At 41.8% G+C, this 25,398-nt stretch overlaps 1 protein-coding gene across 2 annotated transcripts; it reads left to right on the top strand.

Moving 5' to 3' along the window:
• Positions 1 to 146: 146 nt before the first annotated feature.
• On the top strand, positions 147 to 25,073 carry sec31b (SEC31 homolog B, COPII coat complex component). 2 transcript variants are annotated; one of them, XM_084078507.1, is made up of 27 exons: positions 147 to 258; positions 1,874 to 1,987; positions 3,684 to 3,807; positions 4,363 to 4,555; positions 4,815 to 4,910; positions 6,561 to 6,701; positions 7,128 to 7,270; positions 7,381 to 7,480; positions 7,597 to 7,758; positions 7,965 to 8,117; positions 9,346 to 9,579; positions 10,174 to 10,248; positions 10,380 to 10,472; positions 10,701 to 10,818; positions 11,354 to 11,532; positions 12,642 to 12,768; positions 13,005 to 13,150; positions 13,822 to 13,995; positions 15,752 to 15,904; positions 16,625 to 16,817; positions 17,230 to 17,640; positions 18,330 to 18,368; positions 19,273 to 19,331; positions 21,346 to 21,474; positions 22,093 to 22,212; positions 22,522 to 22,593; positions 23,116 to 25,073. In XM_084078507.1, exons 2-27 carry the CDS (start codon positions 1,909 to 1,911, stop codon positions 23,293 to 23,295), a joined length of 3,693 nt encoding a protein of 1,230 aa, XP_083934633.1. In that variant the 5' UTR covers positions 147 to 258; positions 1,874 to 1,908; the 3' UTR covers positions 23,296 to 25,073. The 2 variants fall into 2 exon arrangements, with proteins under 2 accessions (XP_083934633.1, XP_083934634.1); XM_084078508.1 differs by lacking the exon at positions 18,330 to 18,368.
• Positions 25,074 to 25,398: the final 325 nt, after the last annotated feature.

Raw genomic sequence — 25,398 nt, 5'->3', positions numbered from 1 at the left:
TTAAGTGAGGTTAAGGTTGGGTTTAGGCGTAATTGTAGTGAGGTTAAGGTTAGGTTTATTTAGCCATAGTTGAGGTTATTATAAGGTTAGGATTAGGGTTAGGGATAGGCATATAACCACGCCCACCTGGGCCAAACACCAAAGAAGCAGGGAGTCCCACCAGTGCTCAGGTTGTCGCTGGTTGAAGCAGCAGCAGCTAGCAGCAGTGGATTGTTTTCATTGGCTTGACTTATTGGGACTTCAAATAACGACTCTGACGTGAGTGCTATTATTACATTCAAATGACTGTCCGTCGGTGGTATAAAAAAACAATACAGATAAATAGTGGCTAAATATGTGGCTTAAGTTTTATCAACAAGGCCAACTAGGTGGGTCTAGCTAGCTAACGGCGGCTAGTAGCTTCAGGCTCTGACTTGACTAATACCAAGGAACATGAGCTTAGCAAATAATCACTACACGTCTCTTTAAACTGTGTTTGCATGGGGTTCAAAGTGTCAAATGATTCCTTTTTTAAATCAGTGGTTCTCAAACATTGTCCATGTCAGGGACTCTCAGGGAGTGACCCCCAAAAATGTATTTGTGGACCCCAATCTGATAAGGTTTTGTGACAGCTAGGGTGGAGTCCCATAGGGGAATTTGTGTTGTCAACCTCTAAATTGTTCAGGATTTTTTTTTTCAAAAATGTATTGAAAATAGGCAGCAGATCTACAAGCTCACCACAACGCGTCGCAAGTAGTGTGGTTGAGTTGAGTCAGAGAAGAGACACGTACCACCCATAGAGTTACCCTGTGATCATCAGCTTATTGCTCAAGCCAAAGCAGGGTGTGATAGTGAACATTATAGTGCAGACGTGTTACCGTTATGTTGTTATTAATGTCTCGACCGTGTGTGGACGCATATAGAGGTCTAACGCCCCATACAGTACTAGTTGCGTACCGGTGTTGTGCTCAGTAAATACTAGTAGATCTACAAGCTTGCAGATCTGCTATTTACAACATGCAACTAGTATGAATCAGGCTTAACCGGTTAGTAGACGCGTATCCTCTGCAAAGGATGACACATGAAATGCTAATATTAGTTTAACCAGACAACGTTTTCATATTGTCAAGGACATGCAAATTGATGTTTTGCCTCGATTGGATCCCGATTTGAAAAGATGTCAGCAGGGACAACATGTTTTCGTAAATAGCAGATCTAAAGAAAAATAAAATAGAGGTTTAAGTGTTTAAAATGCTCCTCATTTTGCTGGGGACCCCCTGGAAGCCCCTCAAGAATTCCAGGGGGTCCCTGGGACCCACTTTGACAACCAGTGAGGTAAATATCTAATATAACAGAGTCAGAGTAATATATACTGTGCATCAGTAGGGAACCAATCAGTCGTACTATCATTTCTTTATATTGTAGAACTTAATCTTCAGGTTTATTTGTCACATCACAAGTTTACAGGTGTAAAAGAGTGGGTCAAATTATTTTAAATGATTGATAGAAAAAGCACAGGAAATTACAGTTCAATACAAGGTCTGCTAAGAGGATTTTAAACCCAAGAAAGCCTATGCCTTGTTTCCATTGGAATTCATCAAATTGTCACCTCCCAACGTGTTTCTGGTAACAAATAGTTACAAGAATAGAGAAAGAAACAGGGGGGGGGGTCAGGATAATCATATAAAATATACAGTACATAAAGCGCAAGCGTGCGCATGTATTAACTTACTTGAAAAAGTGACCGATAACTAATATCACAACCAAGTGTCACAAATCATGAGTTAATGTGCACATGTAAGACACATTCTTGAAGCTACAACAAAAGCAAGGAAGTTTGCACTGAATTGGAAATCCACCGCAACGCATTAAAGCTGTTTGATTGTCTGTCCAGGACCTTGCAAACATAACCGCGGACGGTGCAGGAAGATGAGACTGAAGGAGATCCAGAGGACCGCCCACCAGGCCTGGAGTCCTGCAAGCCACCATCCCATCTACCTGGCATTAGGTAATGTAGCTGCAACAACAACTGCAGTGTAATGAATGAACTCTGGGAGTGGGCCTGTCACAATTATTACATAATCGTCTAATCGCAATTATTTGAGATAATCACAATTATTTTGTCATAATTGTTTCCATGTTGAAAAATGTCATACATTGAAAAAAGCTGAAATAGCTGATCTACAAGCTTACAACGGGTCACGAAGTGACGCGTTGTAAGCTTGTAGATCAGCTATTTCAGCTACTTTTAAGTTTTTTTTAACACATCGACTGCCTAGATCGAGTTAACTCGATAATAGTAATCCAGCGCTCGACTGCCTAGATCGAGTTATCTCGATATTAGGTATTTTCATTGGTTTCATCTGTGATCGCGCGGGTCTGTTTACTTTTCATCATCACTTTCGTTTTCCGCCTACGTCACACTCACCCGAAGCCGGATGTAAAAAAAAATTTTCGTTTCCGGGTCACATCGTTTTTCTCCGGTCATTTTCGTCCAGAATAGAGAAAACCCCTTTTTTGGACACGCTATAAAATACAAAGGGAAAGCTCCCCTTTTATTTTCTTTGGTCCGGGTGACGATCAGGCATCGTCGTCGTGTATCACATCGTATCACAAGCCGATCAGAGATTGTCGAAGACAATCACATCCGGTTCATGTTGTTTTGACTGTTTGAGCCTGGAGGGAGGGGGGGGGCGAGTCAGCGAGTCATCGAGGGTGTCATTTTGCTGCGCTCTGCTGGTCGATCGTCGTATGTGTTCAAAACCATGGCCTGAGAAACTTAAATGCATTTAAATGCAGAAAATAGAGAAAACAAAAAAACACGCAAATCGCTGGCAGCCAAGGGGGTAAATTTGGAATAAACTCTGGCAGTCAATGTGTTAAGTGTAAAATGATTAAATATGTCATGTGGAACTTTTGATTACGAAGCCTAAAAGGCATTTTTTAATTCATATGTTCCATCGTTCAATACCAAAAACACAATTAAATCGTGGCAATTAATCCTCAACTTAAATGTTGTAATCGTGACAGCCCTATCTGAGAGTGTACAAATACCGAAATACGGGCCCATTTGTACACTCAGAGTTACATCTGGATTCTGGATAGATCAACACTGACTATTTGACTGTGCATGCTTTACCCGGCTTTTCTTTTATGATCATGCCTTGGAATTTCATTAACTAGAGGGTCGGGGCGCTGCGCGCCCCTCCCCCCTATCCGCTGCGCGGTGCTTTGTGTTTGTTGGTCTCTATAATATATAAAGCCATAATAGGAGATGTTCCCAATGGAGCTATGCCCAAATATGGAGTGTGTTGTCTGACCTCACTTGGGTCTCGTTGGGCGGTGGTCGGCGATGACGCTAAGGAACAACATGGCCGACTGTAATGTTGTGAGTTTGTGTTGGCCGCAATTAATTATGCTGCGAGGGGGCAGATGTGTGCTGAGCAGTATGAAGTGGCCTACAGACTGCGCGTAGTAATTCTGCACGTTGTGGCGTGTCTTGTTAGTGACATTGATATGTTGTTTTTGTGTTTAGTCCCACACAGTGGCAGGTTTTTTTGGGGGGTTTTGGGTTTAGAAATGTATTATAGGATGTATGAAATGTGCAAGTAAGATGTTTTTTTTTTGGTAAAGAATTTGAACGTTGCAGAGCGTTGCAGGTTTTCAGTAGTACCTGTTTTTGTTTTGTGTCAATGATGCAACAGGCACGTCGGCTCACCAGCTCGATGCCTCCTTCAACACCACTGCTGCACTGGAGATATTTGAGGTGGATTTTGCGGACCCCTCCCTGGACATGAAGCTCAAAGGGTCATTACCGACCTCAAACAGGTGAGTCCATGAATTAACACTCTGTTTTTGTTCATCCACGGGAGTTTCTAAGGGATTTGAAGTTTTGAATTTAGCAGAATTTTTATTTTAACCTTTGCTTAAAAAAATCTATTATTATATGTATGTATTCATTATTTAATTTGTAAATTGATTAATTAATTAATATGTTTATTTTCTAAACATAAAAAAAATATCTTTTGACACATTTCTGGCATAGACGATGTACTCCAAAAATAGTTTGTTATTTTCTCCAGTGGCCGTTAGACCAGAGAAGCTTATCTGCCCCACAACTAAAGATTTATCAGCATTTGGCTCGTTAAGGAGAAACCAGTTGGAATCTACATGTGTCATTCTAAACTATTACACCAACTCGAGGCGTGGTTACGTTTAGTAAACGCAAAGAAAGCCTCAATGACGCTTACGTCAAGTTAAATCGAAGGTGCTGTGTTTGAAGCGTTTGCTCTCTCTCTTACACCTACACTCCGATCAGCAAAGCTGAGGTCTTGAACTAAATGCATCTGCTCACCATGTCATAACATTTCTGTGTTCCAATAGGTTGCACAGTATCATATGGGTTAATTTTGGATTGGGAGCAGACGATTCTGAGGGAAGATTGGTTGGTGGCAGTGAGAACGGCATATTAACGGTATATAACCCAGAAGCCATCATATCTGGAGGAGACGCAATCGTGGGACAGTCTGACAAGCACACAGGTCCCATCAGAGCACTTGACTTCAACCCCTTTAAGGTAATCGATGCCATCAGAGTGAAGTCATCCCATAGCACACTGTTTTTCAACCAGTGGCATAATTATAGGTGGTCCATTGGAAAACATTTACAAGTCTGGCTTTCAGATCATTGATGTTAAATATTAATAGTTTTTTAATTAACAACTTGAGTTGATTTTTTCAAAATATGTTAGTGGTCTAGAACTCAGAAAAGGCTGAGAACCAGACAGTGCCTTAGTTCACTATTCCACGTGTCTGATCGATTTGAATCTCTTTTAGAGCAATCTCCTTGCATCAGGGGCCAACGATTCAGAAATATACATCTGGGATCTCAACAATTTTAACAACCCAATGACACCTGGAACAAAGACACAGGTAACTGGATAAGTAATACTTTGAATGTTAAACATTTACAGTATTAACCATTGATTATTTTCTTACCGATTTATTCTATTGGTTACTTTTAGATTATTTGAATGAACCTGAAGCCCTTTTTTTATATATATATTTTTTTTTTAAATCAACATGAAAAAATTGGTCTTATAACTACTTAACACCTATTTTATACTTTGTTGTACAATGATGTAATGGAAAAATAGCAAATAAAAAAGCTTGTAGATTTGCTATTTTCGGTATTTCTTTCACGTTTTTGTCAGCAATGACTTGCCCAATTTCGATCGATTATTTTACTAAAATGTATTTATTTTTAGATAACCAATTACATGGACTAGTTGCTCTGTTGCACCCATACACATGTTCTATAAAGTTATAATGTTTAGGGGGTGCTGGGGGGTTATGTTTGATGAAATGTTGACCCACATTGGCTCTTGAAGTCCAAACTGAAAGCAGAAAGCACAATGCCACAGCAGAAGTTGAGTTGAACTGTGGTCTCCCTGTTCCCTTACCTTTTTTTGTAGCCGGGTGAGGTAAGAATGAAAGTTGCCGTTCGGTGTGTGCGGTGTGTTCTGTTTAACCCATTAAGACCTGAGGCTGATTCTACAAATGCCCTCTAAATCAGTGGCTCTCACACTTTCAAGATTTTTCAAAGAATGTTCAAAAATAGCAGATGTACAAGCTCGCAGCGCGGCACGACCCAAGTGACGCACTGTGAGCTTGTATATCTGCTATTTTTGAATAGCCAACGCAAAAAATCTAAAATGACACGGCTTTCCCGGGTTTTAATGGGTTAATTTCCTTGTGCTTGTGGGAACGATAATAATAATAATAATAATACCTTTTCAGGTGGACAATTCCATCTTTGTTTTATAAAAACATCTCAAAGATCATAACAGTAAATTATTAATGTAATTCTTTGCAGGAACGTTGTGTAAAGAATAACAAAAAGAAAATCTGATTTCAGTGTGTGGCTTCTTTGATGTACTGTAGATGTTGATTGGGGTGTGTGTGTGTGTGTGTGTATACTGCACGTAATGCCTAAAATCTAATCAGAATGGCATCTGAATACATTTTAAATTAAATACAAGAGATTGTTGCACGTATTTAGATTTCAACGAGTGTGTGTGTGTGTGTGTGTGTGTGTGTGTGTGTGTGTCTCATCCCAGTGCGTCATCAGCGTCAGCTGTTTGGGGATCGAATCTTGAGTGATCAATATTAACACTGATAGCATGGCATGTGAACTGTGATTACATCATTTGACTCTCAGATGACTGATTGCTGGCAATCGGTGGTGGACAAAGTATATGCTCAAGTAAATACTCAAGTATTGAAAAGTACAAATTACGAGTGTACATTTTCTTTAGAACATTTCCAAAAAAGTGTTAAAATGTTTTAATAAACCTGAACATTTCTAAAATAGTGATCTACAGATTGTCTATTTGTACTTTAAGTACATTTTGATACCAGTACTTTTCAAGTACATTTTTTATTCCGGAATTATACCTGTAACAGAGTGTTTCTACATTGCAGTATTGATACTTAAAGAAAAATTGAGGACTTTTTCCACCACTGCACAGTTGTCTGTCTGTCTGTGTGTTTGAAAGTGACGGTGTCCTCCTTGCATTGCAGCCTGCTGAGGATATCAGTGTTGTGTCGTGGAACAGGCAGGTCCAGCACATCCTGGCCTCCGCCGACCCCAGTGGCAAGGCAGTGGTCTGGGACCTGAGAAAGAACGAACCCATCATCAAGATCAGTGACCACAGCAACAGGGTGGGTGGATGGATTCAAATGAGCAACACAGCAAAAATCTTTTGTAACTCCAAATGGGTCCATTTGGTTCCATTTGTATACTCTCAGAGAGTTAAAGCACCACTGTGTAACTTTTTAACAACTATATAGCATATTATCTCCCACAAAATGTATAAAGTTACATGTTTAAGCAATAACAGTCATCCTTCCATACATTTATAGACTCAGCGGGTCGAGTTGAGCCCCGACTAGAGAGCACATAAATCAGCGCCTATGGCAATGATTACTTCGGAATATAGAGCCTTATAAACATATCAATTACACCGCCTTTAAATTAGCACTCAGGATTTTACAGTGAAGACTTGATCACTTCCATACCAATGACATTCCACCCTAAAGCAAATCTGTATATTTGTGTGTCTCTCAATGATTTTTATGTGTTTCCAGATGCACTGTTCAGGAATGCTGTGGCACCCTGACGTGGCCACACAGTTGGTGTTGGCCTCTGAAGACGACCGTCTGCCGGTGATGCAGATGTGGGATCTACGCTTTGCCACATCCCCCCTCAAGGTCTTTGAGAACCACACAAGGTAAAGGCTATCACTATTTCCCTATTTCACGATGAATATGTCTTTTGGACTATTATTGCTATATTATTTTGGTTTTTAAGTTAATGTTTTGGGATTAATTGTCACTTCAGGGGAATTCTGTCCATATCCTGGAGCCAAGCGGACTCTGAGCTCCTTCTCAGTAGTGCTAAAGACAACCGCATCCTCTGCTGGAATCCCAACACTGGAGAAGTATGGCCCTGCTGCAGTGGCAGCTGCTTCTTTGTGAACTTCTTGATTCATTTGCACAATTTATTGTTATAATATAATAGCACGCCACTAACGCATCGCGTGTCTCTTTGTTCCAGGTCATTTATGAGCTGCCTACGATCAACCAGTGGTGTTTTGACGTTCAGTGGTGTCCCAGGAACCCTGCACTGCTGTCCGCAGCTTCGTTTGACGGGAGGATCAGTGTCTACTCCGTGATGGGAGGGAGCTTGGAGGCTCAGCAGCAAAGTACTGTAGATAAGGTATAGGCTCTCATGTCTTACTTTACTTTTGTTCCCTTAGGTCAAATCTACAACTAAAAATAAAGAAATAGCGAAAATAGCTGATCTACAAGCTCACGAAGTGTTGTGAGCTTGTAGATCGGCTATTTGTCGTACAACGATGTATATCGTATAAAGCGTAAGTGCTTCCTTGCGCTAAATCTTAGCATTGTTTTTTTTTACCACAGATATCCTCCTCATTTGACTCAATGGACCCTTTTGGGACGGGACAAGCACTCCCTCCCCTTCAAGTTCCTCAGCCCACAGGGCAGACCACCATCGTTCCCCCTCTGAAAAAGCCACCCAAGTGGGTCCGCAGGCCAGTGGGGGCTTCATTTGCTGTGAGTTTGACAACACTGAAAACCTACTGTATACAGATCTATCTATCTATCTATCTAAAGTAAATTTTCTTCCGTAATATGATTCAAAAAGTGAAACTTTCATATATTCTAGATTCATTGCGCATAAAGACAATATATTTAAAAACACATTTTTAATCTTTAATTTTAGTGCACAAAGTTCTCTAAAATTATGTTAAAGGACATCAATCTATAATTTCTCCAACTGGTTGGCTGTATGGCTACCAAAACATCATATTTCTAGATATTGTTGCGACCAAGTGGAGCATACTATGACACTCGGCTCGGCTTGTGTGTCTGTCTGTGTGCAGTATGTGTGCAGCCGCGCCCCCATGTCACTCACGCTCTCATTGGCTGCCCCCATGTGAGTCACGCTCTCATTGCCTGCATGCACTACAGTGTGGCTGAAATGCGCCTGTGCCCCTGGGTGACAAATTACACTCCTCCTGACAAAAATATAGCAGCAACAGTCAGAAATAACACATCTGCAAGCATCTACACGAGTTCATCTATTGGGATATCTAAGAATTCCATGTCATTTGTGCATATTTCAGGCCGGATGGCAAGTAATTGCTCATTCCTTTCTATTCTTCTTATTGTTATTTTCGAGCTGCGTTCGCTTCCAGCGTTCGCGCGTCTTACTTGTGCTAATTTTCCGCTGCGTTCGCGCAAGTGAGCTTACTATGAAACCGTGCTCGGGTTGTGTGTCTGTGTGTCCGTCTGTGTGCACTGCCTGTGTGCAGCCGCGCCCCCATGTGACTCACGCTCTCATTGGCTGCTGACAGATCTCAGTGTGGCTGAAATCCGCCTGCCCCTGGGTGACTAATTACACTCCTCTGAGAGAAATATAGCAGCTACAGTCAAAAATAACACATCTAAAAGCATCTAGACGAGTTCATCTATTGGGATATCTAAGAATTCCATGTCATTTGTGCATATTTCAGGCCGGATGGCAAGTTGAAAACCCCTTAGTTTGAGGACAGTTTGAGATTTCTCCATGTCATTCCTTTCTATTCTTCTTATTGTTATTTTCAAGCTGCGTTCGCTTCCCGCGTTCGTGCGTCTTACTTGTTGTTTATGAAACGCTAGTGTGTGTAGGGCTGGGGGCTCCTTTCACGCTGTTTCTCTAATCGCATATTGGCACTTGGCTCAACAATTTTTTTTCAGGCGTGAGAGTTTTACCTTAACCATGTGGTTTCTTCCGTGTCAGTTTGGTGGGAAGCTGATCACATTCGAGAACCCCAAGCCGGCGCCGGTGCAGAGCCCGCCGTCCATCGTCCCCAGACAGGTGTTCGTCAGCCAGGTGACCACGGAGACCCAGTTCCTCCAGCGCTCCAAGGAGCTGCAGATGGCGCTGGAGTCAGGCTCCTTCGCCAACTACTGCCAGGGGAAGATCCAAAATGCACAGACGGAGGCTGATCAGGACATATGGAAGTTCCTTTTGGTAAGCTTCACAACTTCCCGTCTGCACCAAATGTCATCGCCGAAAATAGCTGATTTACAAGCCCACAATGTTCGCATGTTTTCGCCTGTTGTTCACCTATTCTATGACATGCCCAGAATAGGGACAGATCCCATAATTAGGGATGTATGGCAGAGATTTTAATTTATCGTGAAATTGTCCGGCTAAATCAGCTAGGGATGCAAGGGGTTTGAAGTGGTTAACTAAAGTGGCATTTTAAGTTTTAAGCATAATTATTGCGATAATATCGTTAATCGCAATTGTTTTTGCCACAATAATCGTGACGTTTCATATCATATCCCATCCCTACCCATAATCACTGTGTCTTTGATTCAGCTTTGTCACTTGGTTTTGTAGTGTATGTTTGCTTCCTTTTTTATGTTTTGTTGAATTAGGTTAAGACTCAGCTGATTGTTATCTCACCTCCACAATTAGTTTATCTTATTTAGTCGTTTTCCTACTTTATAGCGTATGAACTTATTACAAGCTCATTATAAATCCTCTGTCCATCATTTGGTGTGTAGAACGTTTTTTTTTGTAAACTGTCTCTGTAAAGTTGCCTCTTAACTTTTACAGGTCAACTTTGAAGATGAAGCCCGAGTTAAATTCCTCAGACTTTTGGGTTTCAGCAAAGATGAATTGGACAGAAAGGTACACTGTCATTTGTTTTACATGTATGCAGTATTTTTAACCAGGCATTGGATGCCTGGTGCAATGTTTTCTCTGTATTGTGAGCACTTAGAACCTATGAACTTAGTCTTAACTGGATTATTTTCATCTAGATTTCAAAATGCCTGGGGAAGAATTTGCAGCCCAACGGACATGGAGTGGATGCTAAAGATTTGGCTGAAAAGATGCAGCTGCTTTCCACTGAGGTTAGGATTCCTTAAAAAATGTTGTGGTAAATTGTGGTATCTAAAAAGGAATTGAGGGTCCGTACTCTTAGAATATAGTTATAATATCTTTTCTGTCTTTTAATGAAACATTCAGGGGACGGATTAAAATAAAAACAGACCCCCTAGCCTAGGCCTTCATCAGTGTCACTCAACTTTTTGAGGCCATCATTTAGTTTTTGTTAAATCAAGTTGCTGTTGTCCTTGCAGAGGTCTGACGAGGCCAGCGCTGCAGGTGACATCAGGACATCTGGTTCCGCCTCACCGCTGGACTTCTTCAATAACGTCCCAAAGGAGAGTCCCAACTTTCAGATCCCCGTCTCATCTGGTAAACTTAAAAAGTTCCAAGTATTCCATATTTTATCTCTCTGTTGGATATCTGCAAGTCATACCTGTGTTCCTTCTTTTATTTTTTAGAGATGCCAATTATTTTTACCACCCTTTTCTCCCCAATGTAGTCGTTATGCCAATTAATTCCTCATTACACACATTTCTGTGTTGTCACTGCTGTCGTATCCTACTGACTCACCTGCCAGTGGGGAGCCCTCACTGAGAGGACGTAGGGCCTTCGCCCTACTCTTCCCGCCCAACACTCCCTGCTGACATGTGCCCCCCCTACTCGTAGGAATACATGCAGTGACAAATAATTGTCAATTATTGTCAACAATTCCCTCCCCCAAACACAGGGGAGGGAATTGTGTTCGCATAGACACGCCCGACAAAGCCGTATGCACCACTGGTGGATTCGAACCCACAACCTCCGTGGTGGTGGGCAGGGACTTCACCACTGCGCCACCCGAGCCCTGTATGTATTCCTTTTTTAGCTGAACGCTCATCTGCTTTTTGTTCCCTTGTTGTTGAAGATACTGATGGCCTGATCAGCCAGGCTCTGCTGGTGGGCAACTTTGAGGGAGCCGTGGACCTGTGTCTGAACGACGGGCGATACGCCGAGGCCATCCTGTTGTCTATCAGCGGGGGAGAGGAGCTTCTGCAGAAGACCCAGCAGAGATACCTGGATGAGCAGCGGAACAGCATCTCTATGGTGAGACTTCACATCATTGTTTTTAGTAAAGTTGTTCCGATACCGATACCAGTATCGGAAAAGGTGCCGATGCTGCTTAAAAGCTGGTGTCGGAATCGGCGAGTATGATGTTTCATTTACAGTCAATATTTTGAATTTGAATCAATTATAAATGGAATTTTTATGTATTCCTAGATCAGTGGTTCTAAAAACCTTTAATTTCAATGACCCCCATAACTCTGCAAGTGTACAAATTAGGTTCACAAATTGCTACTGCAGTTCACACTTGTATTAAGTTCCCTATCCCGGAACGATTCTAGTAAAGAGCAATGTTCAAACAGGCAAATACAGGATAAATTATCAATGTGTCTTAATTCATAACACTTACTGTATATACAAAAAAATGGACACATCGGCTGCATAATTGTCTTATCTGATGTCGTAAAGAGAGTTATAATGACCACATCTCAGCCAAACTATGTATTGGTCGGCTTCTGATCCTTTTTTAGTTATAACCACACACTAGATAGTCTCGCGTAGCCAGACCCCACAGAAAATGAAAAACAGCGACCTCTGCTTTTCTGATATTCTGTGGAGTCTGGCAGGAGTATAATGTTAGACTAGAGCGCAGGGAAACACCGGTTTCATGTCTGCCTATAGCGCATCACTTCCGGTTGGTGCGACCATGTTTTCATTCCCACTAACAATATTTCTACACGGAACACTAACACCACTTCTCCCAGAGAACATGGATGGTTTTGGTTATAAGCCCACTTGTTTCTATGATGAAAGAGTAATTTAAAATGTGAATATCTTTCCGTGGTTTTGTCCGCTCCGAGGACGCTATTGTTAAATTAGTTTCGGCTAGTTTCGAGGGGGGGAGGGTGGATCATGGTGGATGGACACGTGAATCCCGCCCACTACATTTGATTGGGTAAAGCGCGGCCCACTTCCTGATCTGAAGGCACGCCCACTTTTAGCCAATGCGCACTGGTTAGGACGAACCGCTCCGACAGATTCCACCGCAGGTCGGAATCTGTTCTTGAGAGATTACACACTAGATACATCATGCACGTCCAGCCTTCCTATCAGGTATTGTACGTCAACTCTATTATGTCCGGTTTCCGCAGCTCATCTCGTCGGTGGTGACGCAGAACTGGAAAGACATCGTGCAGAGCTGTGAGTTGGACAACTGGAAGGAGGCCCTTGCAGCTCTCCTGACCTACGCTCACCCAGAAGAGTTTGCGTACCTGTGTGGTGAGTTGTTCAGGAAGGAGCTCAGAGCATGAATCACACAGCGACTCGTCTCGCCTCAAGGCGAAGTTGCACCAATTAGTTCCAGAGGGGTTTGTAATTACCTGCCCTCTTAACATGTCTACATCTGTCCCCAACCGCCTCATTCTCTCAACCCCCACCCCCCCCCCCCCCCCCACCCCCCAATTCTCTCCTGTCTTTTGTCCTTCCTGTCATCCTCTCCCTCTGCCCTTCGGTAGACACTCTGGGAGCGCGTTTGGAGGGTGAGGGAGCAGAGAAGCGATGCCTGCAGGCATGTCTCTGTTACATCTGCTCTGGGAACGTGGAGAAGCTGGTGGAATGCTGGGCTCTGCAGAAGGACTGCTCCAGCCCCCTCGGTCTAGAGGTATTGTTGTTTACGCCTTCCAGAGACTCGGGTTGTAAACATCCCCAAAGCTGTTGTATAAAATAGGGGCCGTCCCGGCCATGTGCCTTGGTCTCTTTTCATTCCAAAAATCACTGATGTGTTTTCGCACACTTTAGTAAACTCCTTGAAAAGTGTGGGGGGGGGGGGGTAGTCCCCAGATGACAGTAAAATGACAATTTAATTACTTTTAAGACCTTTTTAATACCTTAAGATAAAATAAATAAAAAAAGACCATTACTGCATCAAAAGTAATCAAGAAACTATACTATAAAAACTGGTCAAACATTGCCAAATTGTCAAATAACATAAGAGTCAAAACATTTTAAAATAGCCGGTCTACAAGCTCACAACACCTCACGCTGCGAGGCATTGTGAGCTTCTAGGTCAGCTATTTTTTCACAATATTTATCTATTGGAACTGAGTCAAACTAAATGTAATGCCTCAACTCCTACAATTCCAAGTGCTTGTCAGGGTGGGGGGGTTCCCAGTTCAAATTTGATTCATTTGGGGCGGTCCCCAGTTCAAATATGATTTATTTTGGTGGGTTCCCCAGTTCAAATATGATTATTTTGGGGGGTCGCTGCCTGAAAAGGTTGAGATCCACTGACATAGAGTGATGCATGTTGTGACGTGTGTGTGTGCTCGGCAGGATCTAGTTGAGAAGGTGATGGTCCTGCGCAAGTCAATCGAGCGCCTCCGCAACGTTGAGGTGTCGGTACAGAGCAACGTCTTGGCAGAGAAACTGACTTGTTATGCTGGTATACTGGCTGCAGAGGGGAGCCTGTCCACTGCCATGGCCTACCTGCCTGAGAACTCTGACCAGGTAAGAGAGACCTGAGCCAGCACACCTTGTTCAAGACCCGGATTTTCTTCATACATTTTCTTTCACGATCAAACCCTTTTTTTCTTTTTATTAGATCGTAATATGTGTGCATATAATTAGGGATGGCATGGGTAATCAACTTGTCGATACTATTATTGTTTATCAACCTATTTTCCCAGGTACAATACCCCTAAACTTTTTTTGCCAGTTTTTACTATTTTGAAAAAACATTTAATAGTTCAAATAGCCGATCTACAAGCTCACAATGTGTCGATGTAGATCGGCTAGTTGAACACTTTTAAAAGGTTTTTCAAAATAGTAAAATATGGCTAATAAGTTTAGACATAAGGGGTAAGGGGGGCGTGCAAAATAGGGCCCTAAATCTCTGAATCAAGAATTGTTTATTTGTCACTTAACTCATACATGAACATGCAGTGAAATGTGTTCCACGGAGATTCTGCACAACAGACACAACACAACACTACAATATAACAAGACAATAATAAATGAATAAATACATAAACAATACTGGATGAGATAGAAATACAGTACAGGTAGAACAGCAGTATGATAAACATCTTAAGACGGGTACAATATATTTTAGCAGCTGTTCAAAAAATGTGGAAGAGCACAGGCATTATTTATCTTTAGCGGAAGTGTCAAACTGCTTGAAATTTGGGAATTTGTTTGGCTTTGTCTGAGGCGGAATAGTAAAATGTCCCTGTCAAATTCCCTTATATGAATTGTGTAGTTACAACTTTAATCCATGGGGTGGCACTGTTTCCTTGTTGTAGGATGCCTAGTTCCCAGTATGGCAACCATGATTGATTGATTGATGTACTTTATTTAGTAAGACATGAGAACAGTACATGACAGTACATAACAGTACATGGAAGTACACATTCACATTACAAGGTCTACTAAACTGGAAAGCTCATTAAGCACTAAGCTTGTTTAAGATGAGATCCCCATGCACACAAATCATGATGTCTTCCAAACTAACCCAACGTACTTTACAAAAGTAGTGAAAAAGAAGAGAATGTAATGCCCAAACGCTATCAAACTAATCTGCTTTACAGAAACAAGTCGTTTTGACATTTCTTTTTTATCCAGCACAACGCGTTGTGAGCTTGTAGATCTGCTATTGTAGTCGTGCAACACCGGCATGCAACTAAATCTGTCTTAAGAAAAGGAAGCTTTTTCTTTGTCCCAGTGTCACATTAAATATGGCTCAGTGTGAGCAGGTGTAACTGTAGAGCTACTGCTTCCACTCTGCTGTACATTGTATAACACCTGTGGAACACCCTGCAGCTCAGTTATCAAATGTAATGTCCAAAACAACGGCATACTTCCAGATATCGTTGCTGTCGGGCAGAAACCTCATATGGACATATGAGGTTTCCACCCGGCAGACGATATATAATCCGAAACTTTAATCTTTATTGTCACGTCACGGCTGTAAAGAAGCGGTTGTAAGAGTTAGAGTGCGCTCAATTTATTTGTAGTTTTTGTGAGAAGAGAGAGGATAGACATAGGGTAAAGTAGGAGAGGTAAGAAGGGGAAAATGATTGAATGGATTGGTGACGGTATAAATGTATACATATATATTTAAAAAATGATTTCAGTTATCGATCCATATCTGTTTCTTTAGTTTAGTTTTATATGTGTTAGATATCTGTAAATTCCCATCCCTAGTGCTACAATTACAGCTACATTTGAGGCATTTAGTGCATACTGTGTATTTCTCTGTCTCCAGCCAGGGATCATGATGCTGAAAGACAGGCTGTTCCATGCTCAGGGAGGGGCTGTAGTGGGACAGCGCCCCCCCGTCCCCTACGACAAAGTGGACTTGACTCCAGCCCAGCCCGCTCCTGCTGCTCAGCCACCTGCACAAAAAGCACAAGTCATGGTATTACATTCTCAGTGACTTTGTGAATCCAGTCTTGAAAATGAATGTAAACTACACAATATTGCAGTGTTCTAATGCCCTGGTTCTCAACGTGGGGGTCCGGGGACCCCCAGGGATCCTTGAGGGGGTCCTCAGCTAAATTAGTTAATATAGCATCAAAATCTGTTTATATACCCTATATATATATATATTGGCTATTTGCAAAAAATCTTGAAAAAAATGTAAACATTTGGAATATTTTAAAAACATTTTAACAGCAAAAATCTTGTATGGGATCCCTGGCACCATTTTTTTCCAGATGGGGGTCCGTGGTCAAAAAATACATATTAATTTGGAGGTCCTTGACAGGAAAAGGTTTGAGAATCACTGTCCTAATGGATGTCGTCCCATTTCTTAACCCATTACGTATCTGTGTCATTTTAGATTTATTTTGCTATTCAAAAATAGCAGATCTACAAGCTCATAGTGAGCTTATATATCTGTTATTTTTTTTAAATCGTGAAATCTTTAAATATATATATATATTTTTTTTTAAAGCGAACATTTGTAACTCAAATCTTTTTTTCTGGGGGGGGTTCCTGGAACAACATATTTTGAGATGGGGGTCTGCGGCCAAATGCATATCATTTTGGGGGGTCCATGACATGAAAACGTTTGAGAACCACTGATGTAGCAACATTAAAGACTTGAAATGATTAAGCCTTGACCCTTGCACCACAGGGTCAGTACCAGCCTGCTCCTCCAGCCCAGATGGCTCCTGTTGGGCAGCCTCCAATGCCCTCCGTTTTCACTCCACAAGCTGCTCCTGCCAACACCGGGCCTGGCCTGCCTCCTTCCTCCGCTGTCCTCCCCCCTAGCGCACCACGCCCCGGCTTACGGCCTCCCTACCCCCAACATCCCGCTACCGCTCCAGGTCTGCCGTGTGTCCATTCTAGGGCTGCAACTATCCATTATCTTCTTAATTATTATTCTGTCTATTACTTTTTTCCATTCTTCGAGTAATTGAGAATGATGTTTAAAAATGTATGTTTATCATCGAATTAACGCGAAAAAGGTCGAATAGATTTTTCATAATTGACTAAATCGATTAGTCCGATTAATCACTTAAACCCTTTTTTATATTTTGTTGTACAACAGTGTTGCACAAAAATAGCCGATCAAAGCAACGCGTTGTGGGTTTGTAGATCAGCTATTTTAGTAAAAAAATATATATACAGTAATCCGTGCAATCAGTTTGATTAACTGTTGTGCCTATTCACTCATGACTGAGTTGAGAGTCTTCAGATCAGATGTGACGTTTTGTGTTTTGTCCTCTCTCTCATCAGGCATCATTCAACAGCCGTTCCATCCTCAGCCGCTGGGTGGACCCCCATCCTTCCCTCCGCCAGGTCCCTCTATGCCAGCCGCTAACTTATCAGGACCCCCGTTGCCGTCTCATTCGTGCGCCCCGGGTGGCCTGCCTCCCATGCCCAGCCCCGGGGTGCCGCCGATAGGCTTCATACCCTCCACGTCTTTGCCGTCGGGCCCCATCATGCCCCCGTGCTCTCAGCCCGGAGCCCCTCCTGTCCCCATGTACCCTGGGGGGCCAGCAGTGCACAACCAGGGCCCCCCCGCGCCGCCTTCCATCATGGCACCCGGTCCGTACCCGTCCCTCGGCCCAGGATACCCACAGGGAGGGCCCGGAGCTCCTGCTGCAAATCCCTACCCTGCTCCTGCTGTCCTTCCACCTCCCACAGGTAGACCCACACAGCACTGCAGAGCCCACTGCCAGTCACCACCACGCACTATTTACTGTTTAGCACATTGGTTCTCAAAGTGGGGTCCGGGGACCTCCAGGGGTCCTTGGGGGGGTACCAAGGGGTCCCCCCTTGAAAGTTTGTGCAAATCTTTGAATATATATATTTTTAAAACGAACATTTGTACACACTACTAGTCAACAAATGAATGGACCTTTTTAGATTTTAGCTAAATATCGTCTCTGTCGGGTGGAAACCTCACATGTCCAAAACTGTTACTTTTCAGGATTCAAAATTCAGAAGTAGCAAAAGTAGCAGGTCTACAAGCTCAAAACGTGTCGCCTCACGCCGCGTTTAGAGCTTCTGGATCTGCTACTTTTGATGCTTTTGTGTGACGCTGTGGTATGATCAAGTAAGGAATTAATTTACAAAATAAATTTGGAAATACGTAAGAGGTTTCTGCCCGACAGGCAACGATATATATAGCAAAATACTGTAGGTTTTTCAGAAAACTGATAGAATTTAGAAGGCATTTGCAGAATCGGCCTCAGGGCCTAAAGGGTCAAATTCTGTAGAGCACAAAGAAAACAATGACGTGCTACAAACTGTACAAAGTAACTAGGAACTCCCAACGTTCATTCCTGTAACATTCCATGCTGTTGAGATGTCCTATTCATTTGACTTTTCAGGACACTTTCCTTGGCTGAGTTCCCACTGTGACGATCAAGGTGACAGGGTTAAGGGCCCGTCCACACCAAGAATGTTAACTATAACGATAACGATAATGATGTGAGCATCCACACTGATGAACGATTACGTTCTGTTGAACATGAGTGATGTGTTGAACGTGAGTGACGTGTTGAACGTAATCGTTTATCAAATGACTCTGAAAGTTATCCCAACGATATCATTCACCGTTGCTTGTTGTCTGGACTCCCACCATCCACATGAGTTTGAACAATTTTGTGAAACTATCTGTTATTAAGTCTATAGTTGTTCTTGGTGTGGATAGCCATTTAGGCTGGATAATATGACATAAGAGTGTAATTGGTAGTGTTTGCTTTTGCGGCTACATGCTTGAGGTTAATGTAATGACTTAAGAATGGATATAATATAAACTAAAGCAACCTGTTGTGCATAATCGGTGAGTCCATGTTTCAGCCCAATTTGGTTTTGGCATTTTCCACACCCTCTGGTGGACACATTTGCAGACAGTGACATACAGAATATATACAGTATACACTAGGCTTAGGTAATAACCCAACTAATGAAAATAACCTGTTTTCTTTTATTATACTGTATATGAAATATTTAATATTGCAAATGAGTTTTCAGTTTTGCTAACAACATCCATAGCCGTGACCACAACCACAACCTCTTTTCTTAGATGCCGCTTGGCCATTTGCCGTAATCTTTTTTTTTGGTTTGTTGTTCTTGCGGTGGTACTCGATTAACGGACAGAAATTGTACAACATGAATATAATATGTTTCCCTCCTTTTTAAATGCTTTTGCCATGTAGACTAATCTTGGTTACTTGTTTGATAAAGGCTCATCTTTGGCTGCTTGGGTATTTGATTGGATGATCAGATTTATTGATCTGTTGGTCTAATACTGTATCCGCTCTGTTACAGGAGGTCAAGACGGATGGAATGATCCACCAGCGGTACGAGGTGGACCCAGGAAAAAGAAGGTACCTTTTGTGCTTATTGACCTAGAATAGTCTGCACCTCACTCTGTCTGTCGAGACGGATTGAAAGAAGAGGGTCAGATGCAGAACACTAATGCTTCATTTATACTCCATTGCACAGTTGTGTCGCCTGGTGAATATAGCCGATCTACTGGTTATTTTAGACACGCATTGTGAGCTTGTAGATCGGCTATTTTCAAATGGCCGAAATGTATATAAGTGGTTATTGTATGTTTTGTAATAATAATCAAAATCTACAAAGTAACTAGTAACTAAAGTTTTCAAATAATTGTAGTGGAGTAAAAGTACAATATTTGCCTCTGAGATGTAGTGGAATAGAAGTAAAAGTATTGGAAATAGGAAATACTCAAGTAAAGTACAAATACCTCAAAATTGTACTTAAGTACAGTACTTGAGTACATGTACTTATTTACTTTCCACCACTGATGGCTACTAAACGGAAACCAGCCAATGAAGGATTGGGACTAACCGTTTTAGAATGATATTTTTTAGTCCACAAATATCATGATAACACTTTGAATTCATATTGGCCAGCTCTAGGTTCTCCTATCTGACAAAGGGGGAATGGAGAACCCAGGACGGTAGTAGTAAGTGTGTTGTAATAAATAAACGGAATGTGGCATAAGTGTATAACCTGTGACGATAACCCGATGAATGGACTCTGCATTAACAAGCGTGCCGTTTTTTGCATGCTGCCTACTGATTATTTGGTCTTGATATCAGTAACCCCTTTAATATTATTCATATTAACTGGATAATCAGAGTGTTTAGTGTAGATGTAATGACTACAGTATAAATGAGTAACTGAGATAAGGGTTGCAATATTGGTCTTCAATTTAGTTTTTTAAACATGTTATGAGATGCTATGAACAAGGTCAATGCTGCAGCATACTTCTTTCTTGCAAAACAAAGTTTGGCGAGGCCATAGAACAAAATGATGTATTGCAGCTTATTTTGAGCGATTTCAAGATTTTCAACCAACCGAACATCACCGCAGAATTCATTATCTTAGCATGTTGACCACTAGCATGTTTTCTAAAGGTTTCTCAGAGTGGGTGCCGTGATGCAAGTCCAGGGGTGCTGCAGGATACTATGATAATATTTGGAATTTATCAATATGAATTCAGTTTAACCACTTAGACCCTCTTATTAATTGCACTGTACCCGGTGCTTTCTTTTTCAATCTAGACCAAATCTCTTGTCAAAAATAGCAGATCTACAAGCTCATAACGTTTCGCAATGCGACACGTTGTGAGCTTGTAGATCTGCTATTTTTGATATAGGTTATTTTTGGCTAATGTTCCCCCCTAGAATAGGGATACTGGGGTTCAAGTGGTTAAATGTCAAGTATGAAGTTATTTTATATTTTCATATTAATGTACCGTAATATGACAAAAAATGTAAGGTGCTGTAAAGTAACTATGTAATTCAGGGGGTGCCATGGGTGAAAACGTTATTTACAGGAGTGCCCTGAGCCAAAAAATGTTTGAGAACCACTGTTCTAAACCAGTTGTTCTCAACCAGTGATCCGGGGACCACCAGTGGTCCTTGAGGGGGTTCCAGGTGGTCCCCTGCTAAATGATGGAGAGTTGGTAACCAAAGGGACCATTATAGATCTTTAACTCTTGAGAGTGTAAAATGAAACCAAATGGACCCCTAAGGGTCCATTTGGTTTCTTTTTACGCTCTCAAGAGTTAAATAATTGATAAACATCTGCATTACTTAATTAAAGAATTGTTATTTTGATCAACGTTGCCCTGTTATCTCTCCTATTTGTACCAACATCAATACAGCATGGATGTAATTGTGGTCAAAATTGTATCCAACGATAACAAAATACTCTAAGTCTTGGGTCTGAGAGGCTAAATCTCATCAAACGGTGGTCCGTGGCTCAAATGCCGAATGATTAATGGACCTTGATATGAAAATGTTTGAGAACCACGTGTTCTAAACCTCTGCCCCTGCCTGGTGTGTGCTGCCTGTCTTCTGTGTGCAGGTCCCTGAGAACTACACTCCACCCGCGCCCATCACCGCCCCCGTGATGGGCTTTCCGGTTGAGGCCCCTCAACCACATGACCACCACCCCCAGGTCCCTCCCGGAGCCCCTCAGGAGCCCAGTGTACAGGTCGGTGTCAATTAATTAGCATCTGTTATTTTTTTATGTATTCATTTAATTGTTTTTTGTGTTTTGTTATTTTTTTTTTGGGGGGGGGGGCGTTGAAGGGGCATCTGTTGCTATACTGCTATATATATATATATATATAGCTATTGCTATTTTATTTTTTTTATCCTGAAAAGTAGCGGTTTTGGACGTGTCGGGTGGATGTAGCAGTGGTTTGTAGGTATTGGTATCGGAAAAGCTGCCGATACTGGTATCGGTATCAGCGAGGATGTCGGTCTATTTCAGTCCGTTACTGTGTAATTTATCACATGATGATATGCCATTTACAGTCATCAATTATTTGGTATTTTGAATGCTTCATGATGTTGCACTACGGCTTTATACTCTTACTGTACTATTCTTTTTAAAGATTTTTTTTTGGGGGGGCTTTTTTTTTTTATGCCTTTATTTAGAGAGGGATAGGGAAAGTAGGCTGTAGCAATGGGGAGAGAGATGGGGGGGGGTGGTGACACGCAGCAAAGGTCGTCGGACCTGCGACACGCTGTCAGGCTGGCATTATGCAAGTTATGGGCGTCGGAATCGGTGTCTCTAGTGATCTGTGGGTTGAATTTGTTCCCTCAGCTCCTCCAGCAGCTGCCAGCAGAGAGGGTGGAGCAGCGGGAGATCCCTGCTGAACACATGGTGCTCAGAAGTACCTTCGACAGCCTGGTGCAGCGGTGCCAGCTAGCAGCAGGAGATCCAGTAAGTCTCTAGAGCTTGTCACACTGGTTGGTGTTCAATATTTCGTTGCTGTCGGGCCATAAACCTCCCATCTCCATATTCAAACTTTTTGTGTTCTTTTTTTTTGGGGGGGGGGGGGGATTAACGCCCTACTTGATCATACTTCGGCGTCACACAAATGTATCAAAAGTAGCAGATCTGCTGACTTTTCTGGGGGGTTTTTTTGTATTTGAATCCTGAAAAGTAACAGTTTTTGGACAAGTTTTTATGAAGTTAATTATAAAAACAAAAATGTTCTTAAAAATATATTTATTTTGCATTGCATTGCAGCAAACAAAAAGGAAACTTGATGATGCAGCCAAGCGCCTGGGATTCCTATATGACAAGCTGAGAGAGCAGTCGGTAAGGAACTATCAACATATTGCTTATTGAATAGTTGATTTCGTCGACTAGGAAAAATGTCTGTTGACCACCTTTTTTCACTTAAGAAAACGAAACGAAATTAAAAACTAAGCTATGATGACTAAAACTATGACTAAATATACTGACAATTTCGTCAACAAATAAAAACTAGTCTAAAATGTTTTGGAGGGACTATAGTGGAGAATAGATCCAGTAGAACTAAGACAAGTGATCATAGGTGCGCGCGGGTGTCACAGACTGAAAATAGTTGATCTACAAGCTCACAACGCGTCGCGTGAACTTGTAGATCGGCTATTTTCAGCATGCAGCTAAGTGAAAATCATTTCGATGCCATCACGGCCTGGCAAATGAAATGTTATGATATTTAGTGAAATAAAATTAGACTAAAAGTAAAACATCCCTTTGTATTGAATAAATGGAGTCCAGACAACTTGTGAGTTTACTCTAAATTCAGCTACGCTTGTGTACCAATAGTAAATATCATATCTTTCCTCTGCATAGCTTTCACAGCATATCCTGGGTGGGCTCCATGAGATCAGTCGCTGTGTGGCCGGCCAGAGCTACCAGCGCGGCTTGGAGATCCACACCCAGGTGGTCAGCAGCAGCAACTTCAGCGAGATCTCCGCCTTCATGCCCATCCTCAAAGTAGTCATGACCATCGCCAACAAGCTGGGCGTCTAAAAGAAAGCGGTGGTTCTCAAACTTTTGCGTGTCAAGGAGGACCCCCAATTTGATATCTATTTGGCCGCGGATCCCCCATCTGAAAAGTTTTTTTTTCCAGGGACCTCCAGAAGCAAAGGTTTGAGTAAAAATGTTTGCTTAAAATAAATAATAATTCAAGTATTTGCAAAAGAATTCAAGATTTACATATTTCCAAGATTTACAAGTTCATAGCACGTCACTTTGTGCCGTGCTATGAACTTGTAAATCTCGAAAATGTGTGCAAATCTGTAGATCTGCTATTTTTGAATAGCCAAAGTATAAAATATGGTTAAAGTGGTTAAATTTCATTGTGACCCCTGGAGGTCCCCGGACCCCACTTTGAGAACCACAGGTCTAAAGCACGATTTATACGCTGCTCGCCGGAAACGGCCGATCTACAATCTCACAACGCTTCACATCTTGACGCATTGTGAGCTTGTGTAGGTCTGCCGTTTTCGGCGAGCGGCACCACCGTGAGACGGGAGTAAAAACGTTAGCATAACCCCGCAGGACAAACACAACCAAACTTCAGTGTTATTGATCCTATTGTTGTTATATACATTATTTATTTCTTTTTGAGCTAATGACGTGCTTTGAGAATAATTTACCATTAATATAAAAGATTGTGGTATGTAACCCACTCCTTTTTCTAAGGAATCTGCGGCTTGGGTGGTGAGTTTGGTATTTCTGAGAGAGTTGTGAATGTTACTGTGGTAGTGTGTGTGTACAATGAGGTGAATGTGGTCTGGAAGTTGTGATCCTGTGTAATTGTGAGAGTGGGAAATGTTGGTGTAAAAATAAAAGTGACTAGAACCAAGGCTTTGGTTGTGCAGGTGGCCACGCAATACACTGTATACAAAATAACATATGATGGTCCTCTCACTTTAGCTGTAGTTGTTTCCCCCAGTTTTTTGGTTTTTGAAATATAGTACTGCTACTGCCAAAATTGTGTGTGGGGCTAGCGGCTATATCCAAAGTAAGGTTGAAAAAAACGTGGGAATACATATTTGGCTGCACTTTATGTCATCGATGGGACTCCTCCAACATCGCTTTGCTGAAGATGAATCATGTCACCGCACAGCAGATTCAGGACATTCACGTCAGTGTAAAAAAAAAAAAGAACTTTTAAATGCATACTGTATGGCTTAAATGTTTTTGTCTATTTAATTGTGCCATTGGGGTTTTCGGGCCAAAGCACTGCAACAGAATGTAATTCAATGATGATTATCAACGTAATAGATTTTGTTCTTTCAGAATTAGTTCAACCCAATTAACGGAGCTGCTGCCGGGTGGCTTGTGTGATTGTTTTTTCCGTCTGTTAGCTGTACACTTCTTAAGTGTGCATCTATCCATTGTTAACTGCGGCTTTTGTTATTCTGACTCAACTGTATGCATTTCTACAAGTATCTGCCTTCCCAATGTTAAACTATCCCGGTCTAGCCCACATACCCCTCTCTGCTGAACCCTTTTGACTCGTCTTGTTTTAGTTTAGAAGATAGGACAATATATACAACTCAAGGTGTGTTGAATTGTTGAGAGTGGTTAAAATTTGAGGAAAAGTAAGCGTGCTATACTGAGTTCTGTGAGTAGTATTCTTTAAGTCGATGGACATAAGCAGGTGAATGTCTGTATAAGCATATGGCAGCAGAAGGCATTGGAAGTGCCTCAGTGCTCATTTTGGTTGCACAGATATTTATACAATCCATGTTGCTTTATTATTTTCTGTATCTTTTCCAATAAAATTTAATTTAAAAGAGCTAAGACGAGTTGTTTCACGAGTTGGACTTTCAATTCATGCATTAGTAATGTTAATAGTCAATTTATTGCATGTAGTATTGTGTGTAGTATTTGGCAAAGCACAATAGAGAATTTATGCATGCCGCAAGGGTGTCCTGTAGTCCAGGAGCAGCTCTTTGGTCTTGTTGATGTTGAGAGACAGGTAGTTTTCCCAGCACCATTGTGTGAAGTTCACCTCTATCCTGTAGGCTGTCTCATCGTTGTCTGCCATCAGGCCTACCACTGGGGTGTCCTCAGCGAACCTGATCATTCATGGCCACAGTCGTAGATGAACATACAGGGAGT

This window comes from Gymnoscopelus microlampas, assembly GCF_963454915.1.
Source record: "Gymnoscopelus microlampas genome assembly, chromosome: 14".
Taxonomy (NCBI): domain Eukaryota; kingdom Metazoa; phylum Chordata; class Actinopteri; order Myctophiformes; family Myctophidae; genus Gymnoscopelus; species Gymnoscopelus microlampas.
The sequence above is the reverse complement of the archived record's forward strand: the minus strand, read 5'-3'. Positions and strand labels throughout refer to the sequence as shown.

Bases quoted from the DNA above. Each gene is read 5' to 3' on its own strand.
- sec31b (XM_084078507.1), top strand. From the start codon at position 1,909: ATGAGACTGAAGGAGATCCAGAGGACCGCCCACCAGGCCTGGAGTCCT. The intron at 8,118-9,345 runs GTGAGTTTGACA...CTTCCGTGTCAG, and splicing joins CAGTGGGGGCTTCATTTGCT to TTTGGTGGGAAGCTGATCAC. The intron at 16,818-17,229 runs GTCTGCCGTGTG...CTCTCTCATCAG, and splicing joins ACATCCCGCTACCGCTCCAG to GCATCATTCAACAGCCGTTC.